Below are 19,175 nucleotides of genomic sequence, written 5' to 3'. Positions count from 1 at the left end.
CTCACAGCTCAGCTCGATCCGAATGAAGTCCTTAATCCCCAGGTTTTCCAGGAAGACGCCGGAGGACGAGCTGGTCTTGAAGAGGAAGGAGATGTCGGCACTGAGCTCTCCGTGGAACGTGGGGAAGTGGAGGTAGGACGTCTCTTTGTTGAAGTAGGCCGCGTTCCAGAAGTCATCTGAAGGCAGAAGGCATTTAGACGATCACTGACTGCACACATCATTGCAATCAAGGCTAGGTTGAAACCGTCAGACGTGGACTGCACTGTGGATGCTGTTCTATTCTATCTCTGTCCTTTTCTACAGGGACTAGACAGGCTGTGTGTGCGTGCATTTGCTCATCTGTGTCAGCGATGGGAGTAAGCATTCATTAGAAGGGGTGTCCACAAACATCTGGACATATAGTGTAAAAAGTCATTCGAGGCTTCGCTCCACTCTGAGTGAATTACTGTAATGCACTGTATCTCGAGCTCAGTGAGACGTCTCTTGCTTGTTTACGACTAGCTGAAAATGCTGCAGCTCGATTATTAACTGGTACAAACAGCGAGAGCGTGTTACTCCAGCTTTACCGTCACCGCGCTGGCTCCCAGTTCATTACACAATCCAATACAGGGGGGCTTTGATGGATTTTTAAAGCATTTCATGGCCTTGCAGTTACTTCTGACTGCTGCACGGGCTCGGCTCTGATTTACACTGTAAAGTGAAAGGGTTATTCCAAGGTTCTGTGTAGAACAATACTCAAAGCACCATCTGAATGGTTCTTTACCTGATTACGTATTTGTATACATGAGGCAGGTGTTTCTAATAAAGTGGCCAGTGAGTGGAAGAAAAGGGTAGGTGTTTCTAATAAAGTGGCCAGTGAGTGGAAGAAAAGGGTAGGTGTTTCTAATAAAGTGGTCAGTGAGTGGAAGAAAAGGGTAGGTGTTTCTAATAAAGTGGCCAGTGAGTTGGTGTTTTTAATAAAGTGCCCAATTAGTGCAAGGTATGTGTTTCTAATAAAGTGGCCAGTGAGTGGAAGAAAAGGGTAGGTGTTTCTAATAAAGTGGTCAGTGAGTTGGTGTTTTTAATAAAGTGCCCAATGAGTGCAAGGTATGTGTTTCTAATAAAGTGGCCAGTGAGTAGAAGAAAAGAGTTGGTGTTTATAATAAAGTAGCCAGTGAGTGGACATACAAGGTGAGTGTTTCTAATAAAGTGGCCAGGGAGAGGACGAAAATAGTTGGTGTTTCTAATAAAGCGGCCAGTGAGAGGAAGAAAAGGGTAGGTGTTTCTAATACAGTGGCCAGTAAGTGAAAGTACAAAGTAGGTGTTTCAAATAAAGAGGCCAGTGAGGGAAAATACAAGGCAGGTGTTTCCAACGAAATGGCTAGATAGTGGACGTACAAGGTGAGTGTTTCTAATAAAACGGCAAGTGAGTGGAAAAACAGAGTTGGTGTTTCTAAAAAAGTGGCCAGTGAGAGGAAGAAAATGGTAGGTGTTTCTTATAAAGTGGCCAATGAGTGGAAGTACAAAGTATGTGTTTCTAATAAAATGGCCAGTGAGTAGAAGAAAAGGGGTTGGTTTTTCCAATAAAGCGGCCAATGAGTAGAAGAACAGGGTTGGTGTTTCTAATAAAGTGGCCAGTAAGAGTAAACTTATAAGTTTTTTGACGATGCACCTGTTTAATAATTCAGTAATGTGGAACGTTAGCATAGCTGTTAAAGAAGTACATGCATGTCAATGAGCAGAAGGGCCAGACAGACAGTTCTAATAAAGTGGATGATGAGTGTAGAACTCGGTACAGTTTTCTGCTGCTCTGAATAGCCTGGCTGATGATGTGAGTCCCTGGGTAAGGCCATGTCTGACAGGCTCAGTACTTACTGTCACCGTAGCACTGTAGGGGACCCACTCTATATGCTGCCTCTGAGCCTGGCCTGTTGATGTCACCCACAGCTAAAAGTCTGATGGGCAAATGTTCTTTAAGGGAGATGAAGCCTGAGTCATTTGCCCTGTCCGATATAAAACCAGAGCACAGTCAAACCATTAATGCAAGTGACATTATCATAACAAAGCTGGAAAACACTGACGTGCAAGAGCAAAAACACAGCATGTCAGAAAAGGCAAAGTGACATTTGAATAATTTGGTCAGTGCCCTAAAGTGATATCATCTTAACTGCTTTGTAAGCTTCTGATGAGGCAGAAAACAGTTTCCCATGCACTATTTTAAAATGGCATCAACAGCACTACAGCCGGCACAGCACAGGAATGTTTCATCACAACAACTCTTACACATGTTCTCAAGACGGGTCATGACATTTTTTTGCAGAGCAGCTACAAGGTAAATATAACAGAGGTATACTAACAGATTTTCCACCTACACTCACAGCTACATTTAGCTTGCAAAACAAAAAAAACAAACTTCAGATGCCAAACATGTCTGGATTAATCTGCTATTTTTTGGGAAAATTAGATTTTGCGATGAGCCGCTCAGCTCTGTTCCATGTCCCATTGCATTCCTCAATCTCATTTTAGCAACAGATGTTTGAAACTGCTGCTACATCAGTACATCAGGTGATGACTTGCTAAAGAGTGAGGGACAAGGACATGTCTAGCCATTCACTCTGACAGCCAGGCGTTGTGATGAGGCTACAAGAAGGCTACAAGATAATGAGATAATTATATCTATATATGAGATCTTGTGCCCTCAAAATATTATCCTGTGGCCTCTGTATATTATCTTGTGGCCTCTATGTACTATCTTGTGGCCTCAATATATTATTCTGTGGCATCTGTATATTATCTTGTGGCCTCTATATATTATCCTGTGGCCTCTGTATATTATCTTGTGGCCTCAATATATTATCCTGTGGCCTCTGTATATTATCTTGTGGCCTCTATGTACTATCTTGTGGCCTCAATATATTATCCTGTGGCCTCTGTATATTATCTGGTGGCCTCTATGTACTATCTTGTAGCCTCAATATATTATCCTGTGGCCTCAATATATTATCTTTTGACCTCAATATGTGATTCTGTGGCATTAATATTTTATCCCAGGGCCTCAATAAATTATCTTGTGGCCTCAATATATTATTTGGTGAATTTCAGATTCACCAATAAAGAAGGGAATTGTCCAAAGTTGATGAAGATCTAACTAAGCATAAGGATAAGAAAGTATAAGAAAGACACCACATACAAGATACATGCTTTTGTTATAACAATCACAATTTAAAAGATAAATACTTATATGAAATGATATCCAGTGAAAAATATACTGCAGTAAGATTATTAGCAGTATCACCCAACCCTAGAGCAGAATAAGCACTGCTGTTATTGTTGCAGCACTAAGCCATAAGCAAGAACCAGGGACTTTCAATAGCCCGTAAACAAGACTGCAGGTTCAGTACCAGTCGTCGAGGTCTCCGTCACAGTTGCAGAAATGCTCTGGGTCCACACAGTCCTCCTGCAGGCCGCAGGCACACTGCTGGCTGTCCGGCACTGCCCCTCCCCAGTATGTGTGGGCTTCCCCTGACCTGCCCACCCACCAGGTGAACGGGGCCCCATCTGCAACAGCAAGCAGCATCCATAATGCATCAAAGCAGACTACTTTAATAAGAGCACCACTCGCATGTAAGAGACCTCCCAGCTGCTCATTCAGTTAACCCTAAGAGGCCTGTTATGATAGCTTGTGTTTTGCGGCACATTGCTTTCTGTCTGTTACATAAATCAGTTACATAAAAAAAGTACACAGTTATATAAAATTCAGTTAGTTTTCATTTAGATTCTCTCATTTGTTTTTACTGGATGTTTTTTTTACTGGATGTGTTAGGGGCAGTGGTGGCTCAGCGGTTAGAGCGCCGGGCTGTCGATAACAGGGTTGTGGGTTCGATTCCCGGGCTCGGCAAGCTGCCACTGTTGGGCCCTTGAGCAAGGCCCTTTACCCTCTCTGCTCCCCGGGCGCTGGAGTTGGCTGCCCACCGCTCTGGGTGTGTGTGTATACTCACTGCCCCTAACACGTGTGTGTGAGTGTGTGTTCACTACCAGATGGGTTAAATGCGGAGGACACATTTCGCTGTACAGTCCACACTGTACAGTGACGAATACGTGCACCTTTATCCTTTCTTCTCACAAAAAAGATATTGTATTAAAATATTGTAATAAATAATGTGGTTTTGATGAAATCGGTACCCTTGAATTTCTCTGCCTTGAGCTGGGAGTGAGAAATACTGAAGTGAAAATGACTGTAAACCATTTATCAGTGTAAAAGAGCTTCATTACAAACAGGTCATTGTGATCAGTTTCAGCTGATACTCAAAATATTATATATTTATTATCGCTAGCACAGCAGAAAGTGGTATGTGGTCATTACTGCTTAATAGGGGTGTAATGATTCCTGTGTCAGCAAAAATAAGGAGTGTCTAAAAATGAACTTTATGTTAATGTTACATATCTTACAGTACATCCCGATTCAAATTCGGCATACGCTCCGTATTTCTTACATACTGCAATCCTGCGGTTTACAAAAGACATTCAGAAAGACATTCAGCACTGCGTAATTTAATGGCGACGCAGTCAGCACCAAAAGCTTTGGGCTCACGAGTTGCTAGCGAGAGTAGACTAGCGAGAGAAGGCTAGCACTGGAGAGCACACACATGCTTACTGCATAAAGACCGCTGGCTGTTTTGGCCTTCGCCCAAATTAACCTCCTGAAACCCGGACTTTTGCTTGGTGCACATTTTTAATTTCTCCTATTTAGGATTAGTAGGACCTAAAGTATGAGAACTAAACGTAGTCTTTGTACAGGAAGTCGGTTTTGCTAAAAACAATGTCCTCGTATGAAGCGATGAAAGGATCAACGTTTTTAATGGTGCAGAGAAACAGAAATGTAATGTCCCTATATGAGGACGCAGGGTCTCAAGAGGTTAAGATAAAGAGTTACACAGTGGAAATGACGAGATGCTACTCTCCCTATTACAGTCACTGTTGGGCCTTTGCTTGTGATGGGCAGAGTTCACATGAATGGGGATTGGGTAACTGACCTTCCAAATTGGGCAGAAAATCAAATAAAATTAGAAATAAATGATTAAATATATATTATTTGAGCACAAAAGTCTTATTTTTGTTTTGATGTCATGCTCTCTGCTTATAGACGGTGGTCCACAGTCTCCTCACAATCTAAACTAAAAACAATCATATTCAGATCAATGCTTCATGAGCCATTTGTGGACATGGCTGACCATCAGAAACATGCAAATGCATATGCAAGCCATGTAACGGGCCTGTCTGGACAAACAGCCTCGGCTTGAAGCCCTAAAAGCTGAGCAGATCCACTCTTTCTTTTTTATTTCTTTTTTTAACACTGGGAGAGAAATTGCCATTGATTTGTCCAGTCCATCACTCGTCTGCTTATGTCCATCCATCTAGACTTGTCTGTCTAGGCTTTAAGCGACCCATGTCTGCTCTCGCTCTCTTTTACTCTTCATTTGGCATTCGGGAACATTATTTATTTATGCCTGACATTGTTTTTTTTCTTGTTCCAGGGCTCATCAGCGTCCTCAGTAATGAGACAACTAATGGACAGCAATTTGCGTTATGCTCAGAATGTCTCCTGTTTACTCGGAGGGCCACGGGAACTGTTATCGAGTCGCTCGACCTCTAATAGGCCGCATACGTAACCACCCATTACTAAAACCCACGCAAACAAAATAAACAAACTAACCAACCAACCAAGGGTACAGTCAGACAGGATTTCACATGAATACGACTCACGAGTGTTGTCCTGGCGGCTTCACCGGAGTGAGCATAGTGCAGCAGCAGCAGCGAGCCGAGGTAACGACAGAGCTGCTTCGCTTCCTTATTACAGTCAGTGGAGCATCACCATGATTTTGGAGCTGCTATTTTAAGGTACAAATGCTACTTAGTACTGCTTTAAGCACAAAATGCAATAAAAAAGGTCATTACTGCTTAACAGGGGTGTAATAATTCCTGTATCAGCAAAAATAAAAATGAACTTTATGTTAATGTTACATATCTTATAGTACATACTCATACGCCCCACGTTTCTTACATACTGCAATCCTGCGGTTTGCTGGAATCCTCACGAGTTGCTAGCGAGAGTAGGCTAGCACCGGAGAGCACACACATGCTCACTGCACAAGGACCGTGGGCTGTTTTGGCCTCCGCCCAATTTAACCTCCTGAAACCCGGACTTTTGCTTGGGGCACATTTTTAATTTCTCCTATTTAGGATTAGTAGGACCTAAAGTATGAGAACTAAACGTAGTCTTTGTACAGGAAGTCGGTTTTGCTAAAAACAATGTCCTCGTATGAGGCCAAAGGATCAAAGTGGTCAAAAATCTCAGGTTGGAGGGGCTGGCAGCAGGCCAATTAAATGAGGGGGCAAAATAAATAACCTAGGTGGTTCAGCTAAGTATTCTTCACCCAGTGAACTGCTGGAGACATACCGACATCAATAAATTGCCAGCAGACTAGTGCCCTTAGTGGTCTGGCACAGATGAGCAGTAACGGACAGCAATTTGCGTCCTGCTCGGATGTCTCCTGTTTATATGGGGGGCCACGGGAACTGTTATCGAGTCGCTCGACCTTTAATAGGCCGCATACGTAACCGCCCATGACTAAAACCCACGCAAACAAAATAAACAAACTAACCAACCAACCAACCAATCAACGGAACAGTGAGACAAATAATCCACCCTAAAGGTGACTTTTCCCCAGCTTAATGCACTGTGACATGCAATAATAATAATAATAATAAAAGGACGCCCTGAGTCACGAGGGACAAAAAAATAGAAAACGCTGCTGTCAGAAAGAGAACAAATTAGTTAGCGAAAAAAACACTAAAGTGTAATAATCAATTAGTGCTGTCCGCTTTAAGCTCCATGAGAGCGGATGGGTTTGCTGAGAGTGTGTGTATAGATTGGTGTGGAGTGGTGTATGATTTTTTTTTTTTAATAAGCCTGACCTTTCATAGGGAGAAGAGGGGGATCGATACTCTCAATAAAAAGGGCTTACCTGGTGTGTTTAAGAGGCGTGACTTTTTGCAGTGGTAGGAGAGTTCCTGCTCGCAGTGCTCAGCCTGGCTAATTATAGCCCCGAGCTGCTTGGTGTCGGCGGAATAGTTAAAGTAGGCTAAATGCTGATTCGTCCCCGAGGACGCTCTTAATTTGGTGAGCTCCGTGTTATTGTGTTGGATCACCATCCACGCTTTATCTGTGGGGAGAGTTTGGTGGGGAGAGACAGAGGGGAATCATTAGACATAATTATGCAAATGATAACGAGGCAGGAACGAGGCAGGGGAGAAAGAAGATGAGACGTTTTCCGATAAAAGCGCTGGCCAGGACGCCCCGCGGGGGCCGGGACAGCGCAAAGCGACCTTTATTTTTGACAAGCCGCGGACGACAACATCATGTCCTGAATAGCTCTGCTCCAAAGCGCGGCGTACGTGGCGACAGAGGTATGGTTGAGCAAGCTGCCGTCTGTTCTCCCTACGCTTCTTGTAGGGGTGTAAAGAAATATTGATATATTGAAGTATTGCGATATTATGTTTAGCAATTCTGTATCTATTTTTAATCAATAACGAATGAATTGAATGAATAGTATATATGTAAAGATTGGTGGCAGACCGTGGTTCATTTAGTGTTGTGTTTAGACCCTGACCCCTGACCGGTTGCCGATACCCAGCCCAGGCTTTGTGCATTTCAACCAGCTTAATAGACACTTTGCAAAGTGCAGACCACGCTCGCTTGGCTCAGGCCAGGAAGGGAAACTCCAGAATTTTCTCCGAGCTAATGGGAGCTGAAGCCAGACCCCCCCCCAAAGCTGCAGACTCTCACATATTGGCTGAGAGCGTCACGCTCTTGCCATTTCTCACGCATTTTTGACAACCCCTCATCCCCCTCCTCAACAACCTCAGGATGAACTGGACTACGGATAACATTTCCTACAGCTGCCGCTCTGCAACACCCTCTGGACCCTCAACAGCGACCTTCTGAAGGAGTGGAGCTCAGCCAGCTGGAATGTCTATGCCTGACGTGGCCCTAAACAAATAAAAGAACATTAGGTACATTTTTCAATAATAAATTATTCATCTATCTTTATTAATGGAATATTTTATCCACAAAGTCTTTATATTGGCCCTGCCAAGGGGTTATAGGGGTGGCGTGGCCTGTGATGGGGGTGGGGTGGCGCTGATATTTTTTCATGGGATCCAAAACGATCCTCTGGCAAGCACAAACCTGAACCTCACGCCAAAGGAAAATGTAAACGTTGGCAGTCCTGTTAAAAATTACACAGATACTGTAGTGCATTAGTCCAGCATCCCCTTAACCCTCCTAAACATTTAATGCTCTACAACAAACACATCACCAAATATTGTTTTTAGATTTTGCACAAAGCTGATCCAGGCCTATATGTTTGTAAGCAAGTATCCATCAGTGCTCATACAATTCCTACATCATGACGCATTAGCATCATCATGCTTGGCACTTATGCTACAGAGCTAATTTAGCCAACAAGTAAGCACTGTGTAAATGGACATAAACATGGACAGAGGTAACTGCTAAGGGCACAAACCTCTTGTATTGGCAGTGAGAACCTTGAGGCTTACTGTACAACCACAGCCTTCCAGGTTAGCAGGCGAACATAGGAGTGGGGTAACATAAACAAACTCCTCGGGAGAATGGCTGCCCGTGGGCTAGTGTAATCTCATGGAGAAACAGCAGTACGGGTATTTTAACATCCAAGTCTCACAAAAAAAAAGCATTACAGTGATTTTATCTTGATTAAAGAGTGATACAAGTCACAGTGAGTTAAACCCCCGACCGCACGGCCTTGAGTGGCTACTGTTTTTATAACATATAATAAAACAATTTAATACTGTAATAAAACTCAATACAATAAAATACAGTCTACAATAATATCATAGATCAATCCGTGTATGCGTTTAATGGCTTTTATGAGCTTATTGCCACTGTTGGAGTATTCTGATCAATGTTTTCAACCTAGCTCGGAAAATTCTATCTATTATATGATGAACTTGGACAACACTGCTCATAATTCAGTGGTTTCCCCGGGTAGGGTCTGAGTTTTAGGGTGTTTTCACAAGAGAGTTTCTTTCCAGACCCAGGTACATGAGCTCAGCGGGTTCAGTACATTTGGTCAGGTGTGGAGGCTGTTTGTGGGTCTCGGGAGCAGTTCAGAGCACTCTGGCAATCTCTGGTTCTCCTGAAATCTGTGCGTGGCTGCATGTGGGGTGGCGTGGTTGGTTCATTTTTCATGTGACTTCTTCGACTTATCCTGAATGGCTAAAAACCTTCTCTTATGAGAACGGCTCCTCGTCTGTAGGAGTTCCCGCATGGGGAAATGGCATGACTCCAATGAAGCGCTGTTCTTCTCTGCTTGAGTGTTTGTATCCAAGGAAAGTAGGGAAAAGCCCCCTCCCTCCAGACGAGCCCAGAATCGGTCCTGGGTGCGAACTTGTGTATTCGGGACAGGTGTGAGAACGGCCTTAAAAGAATTGTGGTGTGAACAAAGGCTGGTCTGAGATCTAATCAGTGCTGAAGAGGCCCAGAAGAAGAAGAGTGTGTTAAGACAAACAGCTCTGAGGTCAGTTGACTTGGATGGATTCTGATGCTTGATGTGAACATTCCCTGAAGCCGCTGGACCATATCTGCATGACTTATGACCAGTGCTGCCACCACACGACTGGCTGCTTAGATGACTACACGAAATAAGAAGGTGTACAGGTATTTTCAGATCTTTCTTTTAGCTCCTCAAGCTGGTCCAGGAGCCTGGCTAAGGACATCAAACAGATCCCGGCTGATGGTTTCTGCCCACTGCTGGTGACGGAGCTAGAAGGTCAGCTGATGTGAGCTAAAGTAATATTTAATTGTCAGTGAATGGAACCACCTCCCTCGCGATGTGTCATACAACATTTACCTGACATGTTGCAGTAGATTAGCTGGGGCTTGATGGGGCCGCTTCCATCCACGTCTATGTAGTAAAGCCCCGAGGTGTTCCCTCTGTGCTTGTACGCTTCACACGACGGCTCGTAGATGGCTGGAAAAAAAGAGGGGAGAACGACTCTGAACACATGACAAATGAACAGCGCGGAAAACGGATGCAAAAGCGCTCCCTCCGCAGAAGAGAGTGTAACAGTTGCCAGTCTGTATGAGAATGTGCGTTGGAGCAGAGATAATGAAGTGTGACAGTCCTCATTAGGCAGTCTATGTGCAGCCTGCTTTTTATAGAGCGAGCGGCTCGATGTGCGTCAGCCTCAAAACTGTAAAGATCGGAATCGGGGGTGAAGGCTGTGTCTCTGCTAACGCAGCATTCATTTTTCATGCCTGCAGTGTGTAAAAACGCGAGCATGGCACCATCAGGGGTCAGTCCCATCAGCTCTTCAAACACAACTTCTACATTCACACCCGATACCAGACTAAGCATCGCAAGTGCGTGTGTGTGTGTGTGTGTGTGTGCACAAAGCCCTTACATGTGGATTGGAATTCAGTGATGCATCATGATGGAAATTTGTTCAGTGTTAGGCCACACTTGATACTCTTGACTCTCTAAACAGTTTCTCTCATGCTGGCCACTTTATTAGAAACACCTACCTTCTGCTTCCACTCACAAAAAATCTTATACTTTCACTCATTGGACAATTTTTTTGAAATATCTACCACTTATCAATCTTTGGCCACTTTATTAGAAACACCTACTACTCTTTGGCCACTTTATTAGAAACACCTACCACTCATTGGCCACTTTATTTGAAACACTTACCACTAATTGGCCACTTTATTAGAAACACCTACCACTCATCTGACACTTTATTAGAAACACCTACTACTAATTGGCCACTTTATTAGAAACACCTACCACTCATCAGACACTTTATTAGAAACACCTACCATTAATTGGCCACTTTATTAGAAACACCTACCACTCACTGGCCACTTTATTAGAAACACCTACCATTAATTGGCCACTTTATTAGAAACACCTACCACTCATTGGCCACTTTATTAGAAACACCTACCATTAATTGGCCACTTTATTAGAAACACCTACCACTCATCTGACACTTTATTAGAAACACCTACCACTAATTGGCCACTTTATTAGAAACACCTACCACTCATCAGATACTTTATTAGAAACGCCTACCACTCATTGGCCACTTTATTAGAAACACCTACCATTAATTGGCCACTTTATTAGAAACACCTACCACTCATCTGACACTTTATTAGAAACACCTACCACTAATTGGCCACTTTATTAGAAACACCTACCACTCATCAGATACTTTATTAGAAACGCCTACCACTCATTGGCCACTTTATTAGAAACATCTACCATTAATTGGCCACTTTATTAGAAACATCTACCATTAATTGGTCACTTTATTAGAAACACCTACCACTCATTGGCCACTTTATTAGAAACACCTACCATTAATTGGCCACTTTATTAGAAACATCTACCATTAATTGGTCACTTTATTAGAAACGCCTACCACTCATTGGCCACTTTATTAGAAACATCTACCATTAATTGGCCACTTTATTAGAAACATCTACCACTCATCAGACACTTTATTAGAAACACCTACCACTCATCAGACACTTTATTAGAAACACCTACCACTAATTGGCCACTTTATTTGAAACACACACCACTCATCAGACACTTTATTAAACATTTGCCACAGAATAATATCCAGGCTTAAGTTGAGAGGATATGCTACACTGATCCCAGAAAAGAGAAAAAAGCTTTTCTATCATAGAGCAGAACCATCATTGTGTGCCCCGGTTCTAGGCAGAACTGCTGACTTAGTAAAGGTAACCTGCAGAGTACTGGAAGAACCCGTTGTAAGGGTGTAGTAAGATGCAGTAAGATGCAGCGCACGGTGCTCTGCAACGTACAGCGTAAACTGTGTTGAGTGTCTTAAATAGTGCAGGTGGTGGAAGTAAGGCGAAGTGGCCTTAATTTCGACCATCTGCGTCTTGGCAGCGGGTTCGAGGCGGAACGTACTGAAGAATGTTAATCGTGATTAAGGTGAGCGCGAAGTAGAAAATCCCCTTCTGAAGGCAGTAATTGAACACTACATGAAATGTGCTTCATTTTGTATGCATAACTCCAAACCGTTTCTACAGACAGATTTGGATTATTATCGCTAATAAGGCTCCATGACAACCTGGTCGAGAGCCCAGAATCGCAATTAAACTCGAGAATGATATATTTAAAGGATAATGTGCCAAGACTGTGTACTCACACTTGTTCTTGAACATATTTCCACGCGTTGGCGGAGTCGCTGGAAAACCAAAACACTGTCGGTGGGAGAAGGGGGCGGGCGGGGGTGAAGTCAATTAGGAGAACGTGTTATGTTTCATTACTCCAAACCACCAGAGGGTGACGGCGAGGCCTTGACAGCAAGTGGACGATCTTCGCACATGCACCTACAGGTTAATGCCTTAAATATCAGCAAGTGAGAGGCTGGAGACGTTTCGCTGCGTTTCTTGATGATGTGGAACGAATGCGCTAACGAAGCAAAGACGAAGAAAATACACAGCTTAATGTACAGAAGGTTAGGGGGCGCATTTTAAACGTTTTAGACCCCTGAGGAAATTATGTTTTTTTCGCTTGGGGTGCATGTTCCTTTAAATGATGATGACATACTGCTCACCCCGGCCCTCGCCTGTTTTTATTACACTTTCCAGCTACCCTGAAAAGTCTAAATTCTTAGATTTAGGGTGGAGCTACTTAGATTTGGGGGAGGGGGGCAGTATACAATTCCACATCTTAGATGACTTAAGCCCTTAGACCCTTAATGTAAGCCCACGATTCAAAGCCCACTCTGTGGCTCTCTTAAGTGCACATGGGGGAATGAGCTTTACTTGGTTACTTGGTACATTAGACACGTCGGACATGTCATCATTTTGAGATACGTCCTCATTTAGAGATACCGTGAGAGTGAGAGGCTCATCCACTGACTGTATGTGTGATATGCAAGTTCTACCCTACACTGTTTACAGTCAGTGGTTGGAACATGCAGCTGCTCTTGCACTCGGTCAGTGATGCAGACTGCAAACCACTGGATCGCTTGATTTTCATCTTCTATAGAGCTTTACGTTCACACTATGAAACTGATGGTACTGAATTACTGCCAGTGATACCCACGTTCTAGTGAAGCCCATATTGTCCGCTCTTACCTGCAAAATATCTTTCTTTAGAGTCAATTCTCAGCAAATGGACGCAAGTGTCCAGCTCTGTCACCCTTTGGAGAAAGCTACTGTTCTGAAATCCTGAGGAGCCTTTGTTCAGAACCTGGAGGAATCCCTTTAGAGCCTGCATATGTTCCTAATGAGTATTTGACTCCGTACACAACTGCCACCTGTTCGTAGCATCTTTCAAGTTAAGCGACTGAGACAGAGTCAACATCTATAAATCAGACGACTGAGGCACAATCGACCGTGTCTTTCTCAATTTCTTTTAAATATGTCCTATTTAACTGGCCCCGAATGTCGTAATGTGGGGCAGGACCTTATTACTGAGCAGCATTAATAATGGAACGGGAGATGTAATTACCAAGGCAAGTAGAATGCGAGCGCTGGAGAACAGGACCAGGGCTTTGTCTTGGCTAATTAAAATCTGGGATAAAAATCGGGATGAAGTGTCATGCGGACCAGATGTGACCTACTACGCCATGTAAAAATACGCACGGGCTTTAGTGGATGTTTCAAACGGAACAGATACATCAGCCATGATGATGAATACTCCACTGTGCTTTCTGCATTATCAAGACCAGCTGAAAATTGAGTTGAGAGAGTGTCTGCAGAACTGGTGGGACAATTCTGCTTCTATGTAAAGTGCTTTGTCCGGCAGGGTCATTGATTCGAAGCATGGAGGCCCCACCTCACGACTTACAGGACTTAAAAGATCTGCTGCTCACTCATTGGTGCTAGATCCCACAGGACACCTTCAGAGGCCCATGTGGAGTCCATGCCTGGAATGGCCAGATCTGTTGTGTTGGTACAGGGAGGGGGGGGGGGGTGCGAATGTTATGGCTGATCGGGTGAATATCGTGTGGCAATAAGGAAATACAAATGTGAAATAATATTAGCCAGTATTATCAGTTATCAGAATTATTAGCTCCTTCTAATTAGCATTGCCTACAAAATGTTGATATGGGCTATTCTGCACACCCAGCGGCCACAGTGGCTGTGCCTAACAAGAAAGCATTTAGAGCGGCACTCTGATGTTATGGCTGCTGGTAATTGGCCTCTTCCTGTGCACAACTGTGCTGGGTTTCCATTAGCCTCTTTCATGAATGACCAGGGCAGGTGCTGTGGGATGATATTTGTGTATGTGTGTACCTAATCAGAGCATTTGTACACATTTACAAATTTACATACTGTGGCTATCATGCAAATACCATGACATGTAATCTCCACTGGTTGAAAGTTTGACAAATTTTGGCCAGACTCTAATTGCCAAAAGTGAAAAAACACAAAAATGGAGGTATTTTTGTGTGACAGTGATGATATATAAAACTGAAGCATGTAAGGCAAAGTGCCTAAAGACATTTGTAAGGCATTTGAATTAAAACTCAAAAATCAAATGAAGAAAAGTTTGTAATGGCTTAGAATTGCTTATACGATCAAAAGATGAGTCTGATGTGTCTTCACACGCCCTGTTTTATCCTCAAACATATTCGTCGATGATTGTCAGGGAGAACTGATTAACCTTACAATATTTCAAGGGGAGCTCTGGGCATAAGCTGTCTTTGGGGTGACACTAAGTAAGCAGTTGTTATAGAGAGTGGATGCGAGCCGAAGGCTCCCTTATTTGATGCATTAGCTGGGTTTGAAATGCTTGTGGGACTTCTAAATGTGTTGTTCCACAAGCATCATTCCTAAAATTCTTTGACTCAGTAAAGCGAGTACAGATACACTCATTTGGAAGGAACTGTGACAGGCCAGGAGCTCAAAGTCAGAGAAAACACTGTGACATTAGCATATTTCAGTGACAGCAGTACTGCAAACACTAACACTGCTTTTAAAGGTGCTTTACATGGTTGTTGGTGTGATGCCATAGAAGGACCACTTTTAAATATATATATATATATATATATATATACATTTTAATTGGTTCTATATGCTTTTCAGTGGTTCTTCACATTTACCAAAAGTGTATCCACCTCTTGAGGGAGCCCATGAGAAAAAAAAAAAAAAAAAAAAAAAAAAAAAAAAAAAATATATATATATATATATATATATATATATATATATATATATATATATATATATGACGCCTGACTCTTCTCTAATGTTGAATAGAGGGAGACGCAGCCGATGTATGTGATATATTGTGAGATATATATACTGGCTGAGAGTCTGTGCTGGTCAGCTCTAGTCTGCAGATTTATTGTCAGTCAGAGTCGACAGTTGGAGAGAGAATCAAGTGGTGTGTGAGGGGTGCAGATTCTGATATTTGGTTGGCCACCCAATTGCATTTTAGACCAGTTGGAGCATGTCAAATCTACACAATCTGAATGGGTCCCATCAATAGCCAATGAAAATCGAGCACGAAAAGTGCAGTTTTCAGACAGTTTTTAATTAGAATTTTACACTCCACCCTAAATGATGAAGCAGCTACATTGTGGCACTAGTTCGTGTCCGATACCGCATCAACATTTAAGGTGGATTGGACACCTTATACACATCTACATAGGGTAGCCTCCAACATGTGCTGTGCTACTCTCCTCCAACTCCCTCTGTGGTCTGTGCAGTGCATGCTGACGCCGTCTTCCCCCTCACGACCTTTCTCTCGTTTTGAGTCAGTGCAAATGGCGGCATGAATCTGTGTCTCCTAGATGACACAAGGCACGCGTGTTTTGGGCCGCGTTCAGAACTGTGTAGTGCCGTGTGTCTTAACCCTGGTCCTGGAGGAACCCTACCCTGCACATTTTAGTGGATCCCTGCTTTAACACAGCCTCTAATGCTCTGGCAGGGCTTGTTCATGATTAGCTGATTAGCTGAATCAGGTGTGTTGGGAGCAGGGAAAACAGTCAAATGTGCAAGGCAGGGTGCCATAAGGGCCAGGGTTGCGAATCACTGGTGTAGTGTATGACTGCTAGTACCCAGGGTTCAAGGTACTCAGATCGGATTGGTATACAAAAACGAACTGGATCAGGACATGCCTTATTTATTCCTCACTACTTAGATACTTAGATACTTGAATCAGTGATGCACTTCAGATTCTGCTCACTTCTTTATATACACTCCTTTTTGCCTCTCTCTCTCTCTCTCTCTCTCTGTCTGTCTCTTCCCCCAAAACTTCAAAACCAGCCTTTTGACTGGCAGCGCTTCTGTTAAAAAAATCTAATTACACAGTGCAGACGACGAAGCTTCCTTCTATCGTCTTCTCACATTTGAGCAACTCAAGTGTGAAAGTGTTAAACACTGGAGAGATTTTGTTTGAGTGACATGTGCTTAATTTCACCCCCAAACCTGTTCCGAGCAAATTATGACGGGCGAGAGAGAGAGAGAAACAGAGAGAGGAGAGAGAGAGAGAGGAGGGGAGGGAGACTTTTACATCATTAGAGACTCTGTCATATTCCATATCAATAGCATGGCTTTGTCAGGCAGCCAGGCCTTTGCGGCTACTGCGGGATCGCTGATAAGCATTTGACCTTGGGTCGCACTTTTTTTTGTTTGTTGGCTGGAGGGGGAAAAAGAAGCACATCCCCTCAGAGCTTTTCCATCGTGTCCTTGACTTTGTGCTTAGGACTGATATTTGGAGTAAAACATTATTTAGTGGTAGTGATGGTGAGTTTCTGTGTCTGTGTCTGTGTTAGAGGAACAGTTTGACATTGCCAGAAATTTCCTAGTCACACAAACTGTAGGCTATGAGTCGAGATACGGTGTTGGAATATTTGCTTCTTTAGTTCAGCCTTGAACTCAGCCTTCACCGATGAACCGAAACATCATGTGGGAACTGGTATTTTTACTCATGAGCTCCCACCAGAGTTGAGGAGTGTAATTCACTTTAACACCGCTGTTGAAGATTAGTCTCCTTGTGTGCTTAAGGTGGGAGTAACTTCAGGCTCCTGCAGATGGTGCTGCACGAGGATGGTCGCGAGGTGGTCCAGTGCAGAGACAAAACTGAGAGATTTCATGGCTTGTGAATAAAAAAATTACTTCACTTCCAGGCAAGAACTGCTTCAACGCAGGTCCTTTATAAGCAATTTCTTGAAGAACACTCGACAGACAACTGATGGCAGTCCCTGTCTGTCAGCTTTGCCTTTTGTCCACAATCCTGACGAGAATTTCCTGTAGACTGGGATTTGTGCCACTGCTGGTATGACCTCACGCATCGATACACCTGCAGATTCAGCTACTTCCTTCACACTTTGGCCATTGACATGCCCAAATGCGAGTCCTGTCACACACCCCACAGGTATTTATAGCCTAATCAGGAGCCCATAGGTACTCCAACCTTAAACATGCAAAGTGACTAAGTGTGAGATTTGCTCAGTATTTAAGAGATCAGCAAAACTGGTTAGTGGTTGATGTAGCACAGAGGGTCACAACAATACCTTCCCTTGGCAGACTAGGGTTCAATTCCCTGGCCAGGCAATTTCACCACTCTACCCCGTCCGTGGGCTAGACGTCGAACTCTGCATTCTCCTACCTGTGCAATTTGTAATGAATGCTGTAAATGTACTGAATATGCTTAGCATACACTCCCTAAAACTAGAATCCTTAGCCTGCTAGTTAAGATCAAGCATGTGTAGTAAACTAGACTACTGCAAACGACTGAGCTATTCTTGCTGTTCCTGACTATTTATGTTAAAAACACATGCAAGTTCTGTAGTACTTTCTCCCACTCTCTTACAGATAACCCAGACCTCACAGGACCCTGTGCCGTCACACACTTGCATCAGATCTGAATTTTGTGCTGTACTTTTGTCTCAAAGCTCCAGAGCAAGACTAAAGCAGCAAACCTCAGACACTACACCTCAGACACAGACACTAAACATGCCGCGACTGGCTTCTGAAGAGAGGAATAGACTGTGTGAATGTGAGGAATTTGGTGTTTGCTTACAGCTGTGGCACGTCGCTCCACCGTAGCCGGTGTTGGTGCAGTTGCAGTGGAACGTGCTCCATGACTGGGTGCATTTGCCTCCGTGTTCACAGTGACTGGGAGAGCATCTGGTAGAGAGAGAGAAAAAGAGAGAGAGCAAGCAAATGAAGTCTTTCAATTTCTGACCTGTTGGTACATCAGATTCTGCTTTTCCATCTTCATTAGGTCAAATCAGCAGATTATGAAATTATGATACCTGAACTTTCAATTTAATTCAAATTAAATTGAAAATTAAAAATGTGATTTTTAGATGCGCCTCGTTGCGGAATGTCAAGAATCGATTTTCTACATGTTTATTTATAACGTAGCATTGATGGAATGCAAGCAACTACAACCAGGTGTTTTTTGTGGCTACGAATGAAAACATAGCTTCGCGCAAGCGATGTCAGAGCTTCCACCCAGCTCTGAAAGGGCGACACATACTCCCAACTCTATTGCAAATATAACTGCGTCTGAATTCAGTCTTTAAGAACCAGGGTATTCGTGCTTTGTTGCGCACTATGAGATACAGCGGCCTCCCGTATCTGGCACAGAAGTCACTAAATCACTGAAAAAAAACAGGTAGGATGGCTATAACACGTGATGCGATAATCCTATGTCAGACAGATAGTGTCTCATGTACTCCAAATAATGCAGATATGGCTGAGCTGTTGAAGACTGTAGCAGAGGAACGGCAGATCACTGAGAAAGATTAGCTTCAGCTACGGATAACTGATAACGCATCCAACCATGTTGTTGCTGCTGAACTGGGTAAAGTCCTACATGTGGAAGCCTATGTCTGCATGCTCAACCTAGCTCTCAGTTTGCCCACTGTGGCATGGCTTTTTTCACTGCAGCCCCACTGACACACCACTGCCCTTCCATTAGTTTTATTAATTAGTAATTTCATTATGGATCATTACAGATATTTTAAAGGCACCAAGTAGAGGCAACAAGACACATCAAGACGCATTGCTAATTGTTTTATATTCACACATCCGCAGCCCTCTGAGGTGCCTAGAAATTCCCATCCCTAAAGGGTTAATATTAGGGATG

At 43.3% G+C, this 19,175-nt stretch overlaps 1 protein-coding gene across 2 annotated transcripts in view; it reads right to left on the bottom strand.

The window, feature by feature from the left end:
• cntnap3 (contactin associated protein family member 3) overlaps positions 1-19,175 on the bottom strand; it is a 180,410-nt gene that overhangs the window by 34,145 nt on the left and 127,090 nt on the right. For both annotated transcript variants that reach the window (XM_072658063.1, XM_072658064.1), the window contains 6 exons: positions 18,102-18,208; positions 9,930-10,049; positions 7,005-7,202; positions 3,381-3,537; positions 1,855-1,982; positions 6-176 (listed from right to left, as the gene is read on the bottom strand). In XM_072658063.1, the coding sequence (XP_072514164.1) occupies positions 6-176; positions 1,855-1,982; positions 3,381-3,537; positions 7,005-7,202; positions 9,930-10,049; positions 18,102-18,208 (881 nt within the window). The remainder of the gene's footprint in view (positions 1-5; positions 177-1,854; positions 1,983-3,380; positions 3,538-7,004; positions 7,203-9,929; positions 10,050-18,101; positions 18,209-19,175) is intronic.

Source organism: Salminus brasiliensis, chromosome 16 (assembly GCF_030463535.1).
Source record: "Salminus brasiliensis chromosome 16, fSalBra1.hap2, whole genome shotgun sequence".
In the NCBI taxonomy this organism is placed as follows: Eukaryota; Metazoa; Chordata; class Actinopteri; order Characiformes; family Bryconidae; genus Salminus; species Salminus brasiliensis.
This window is presented reverse-complemented; position numbering and strand designations above follow the sequence as displayed.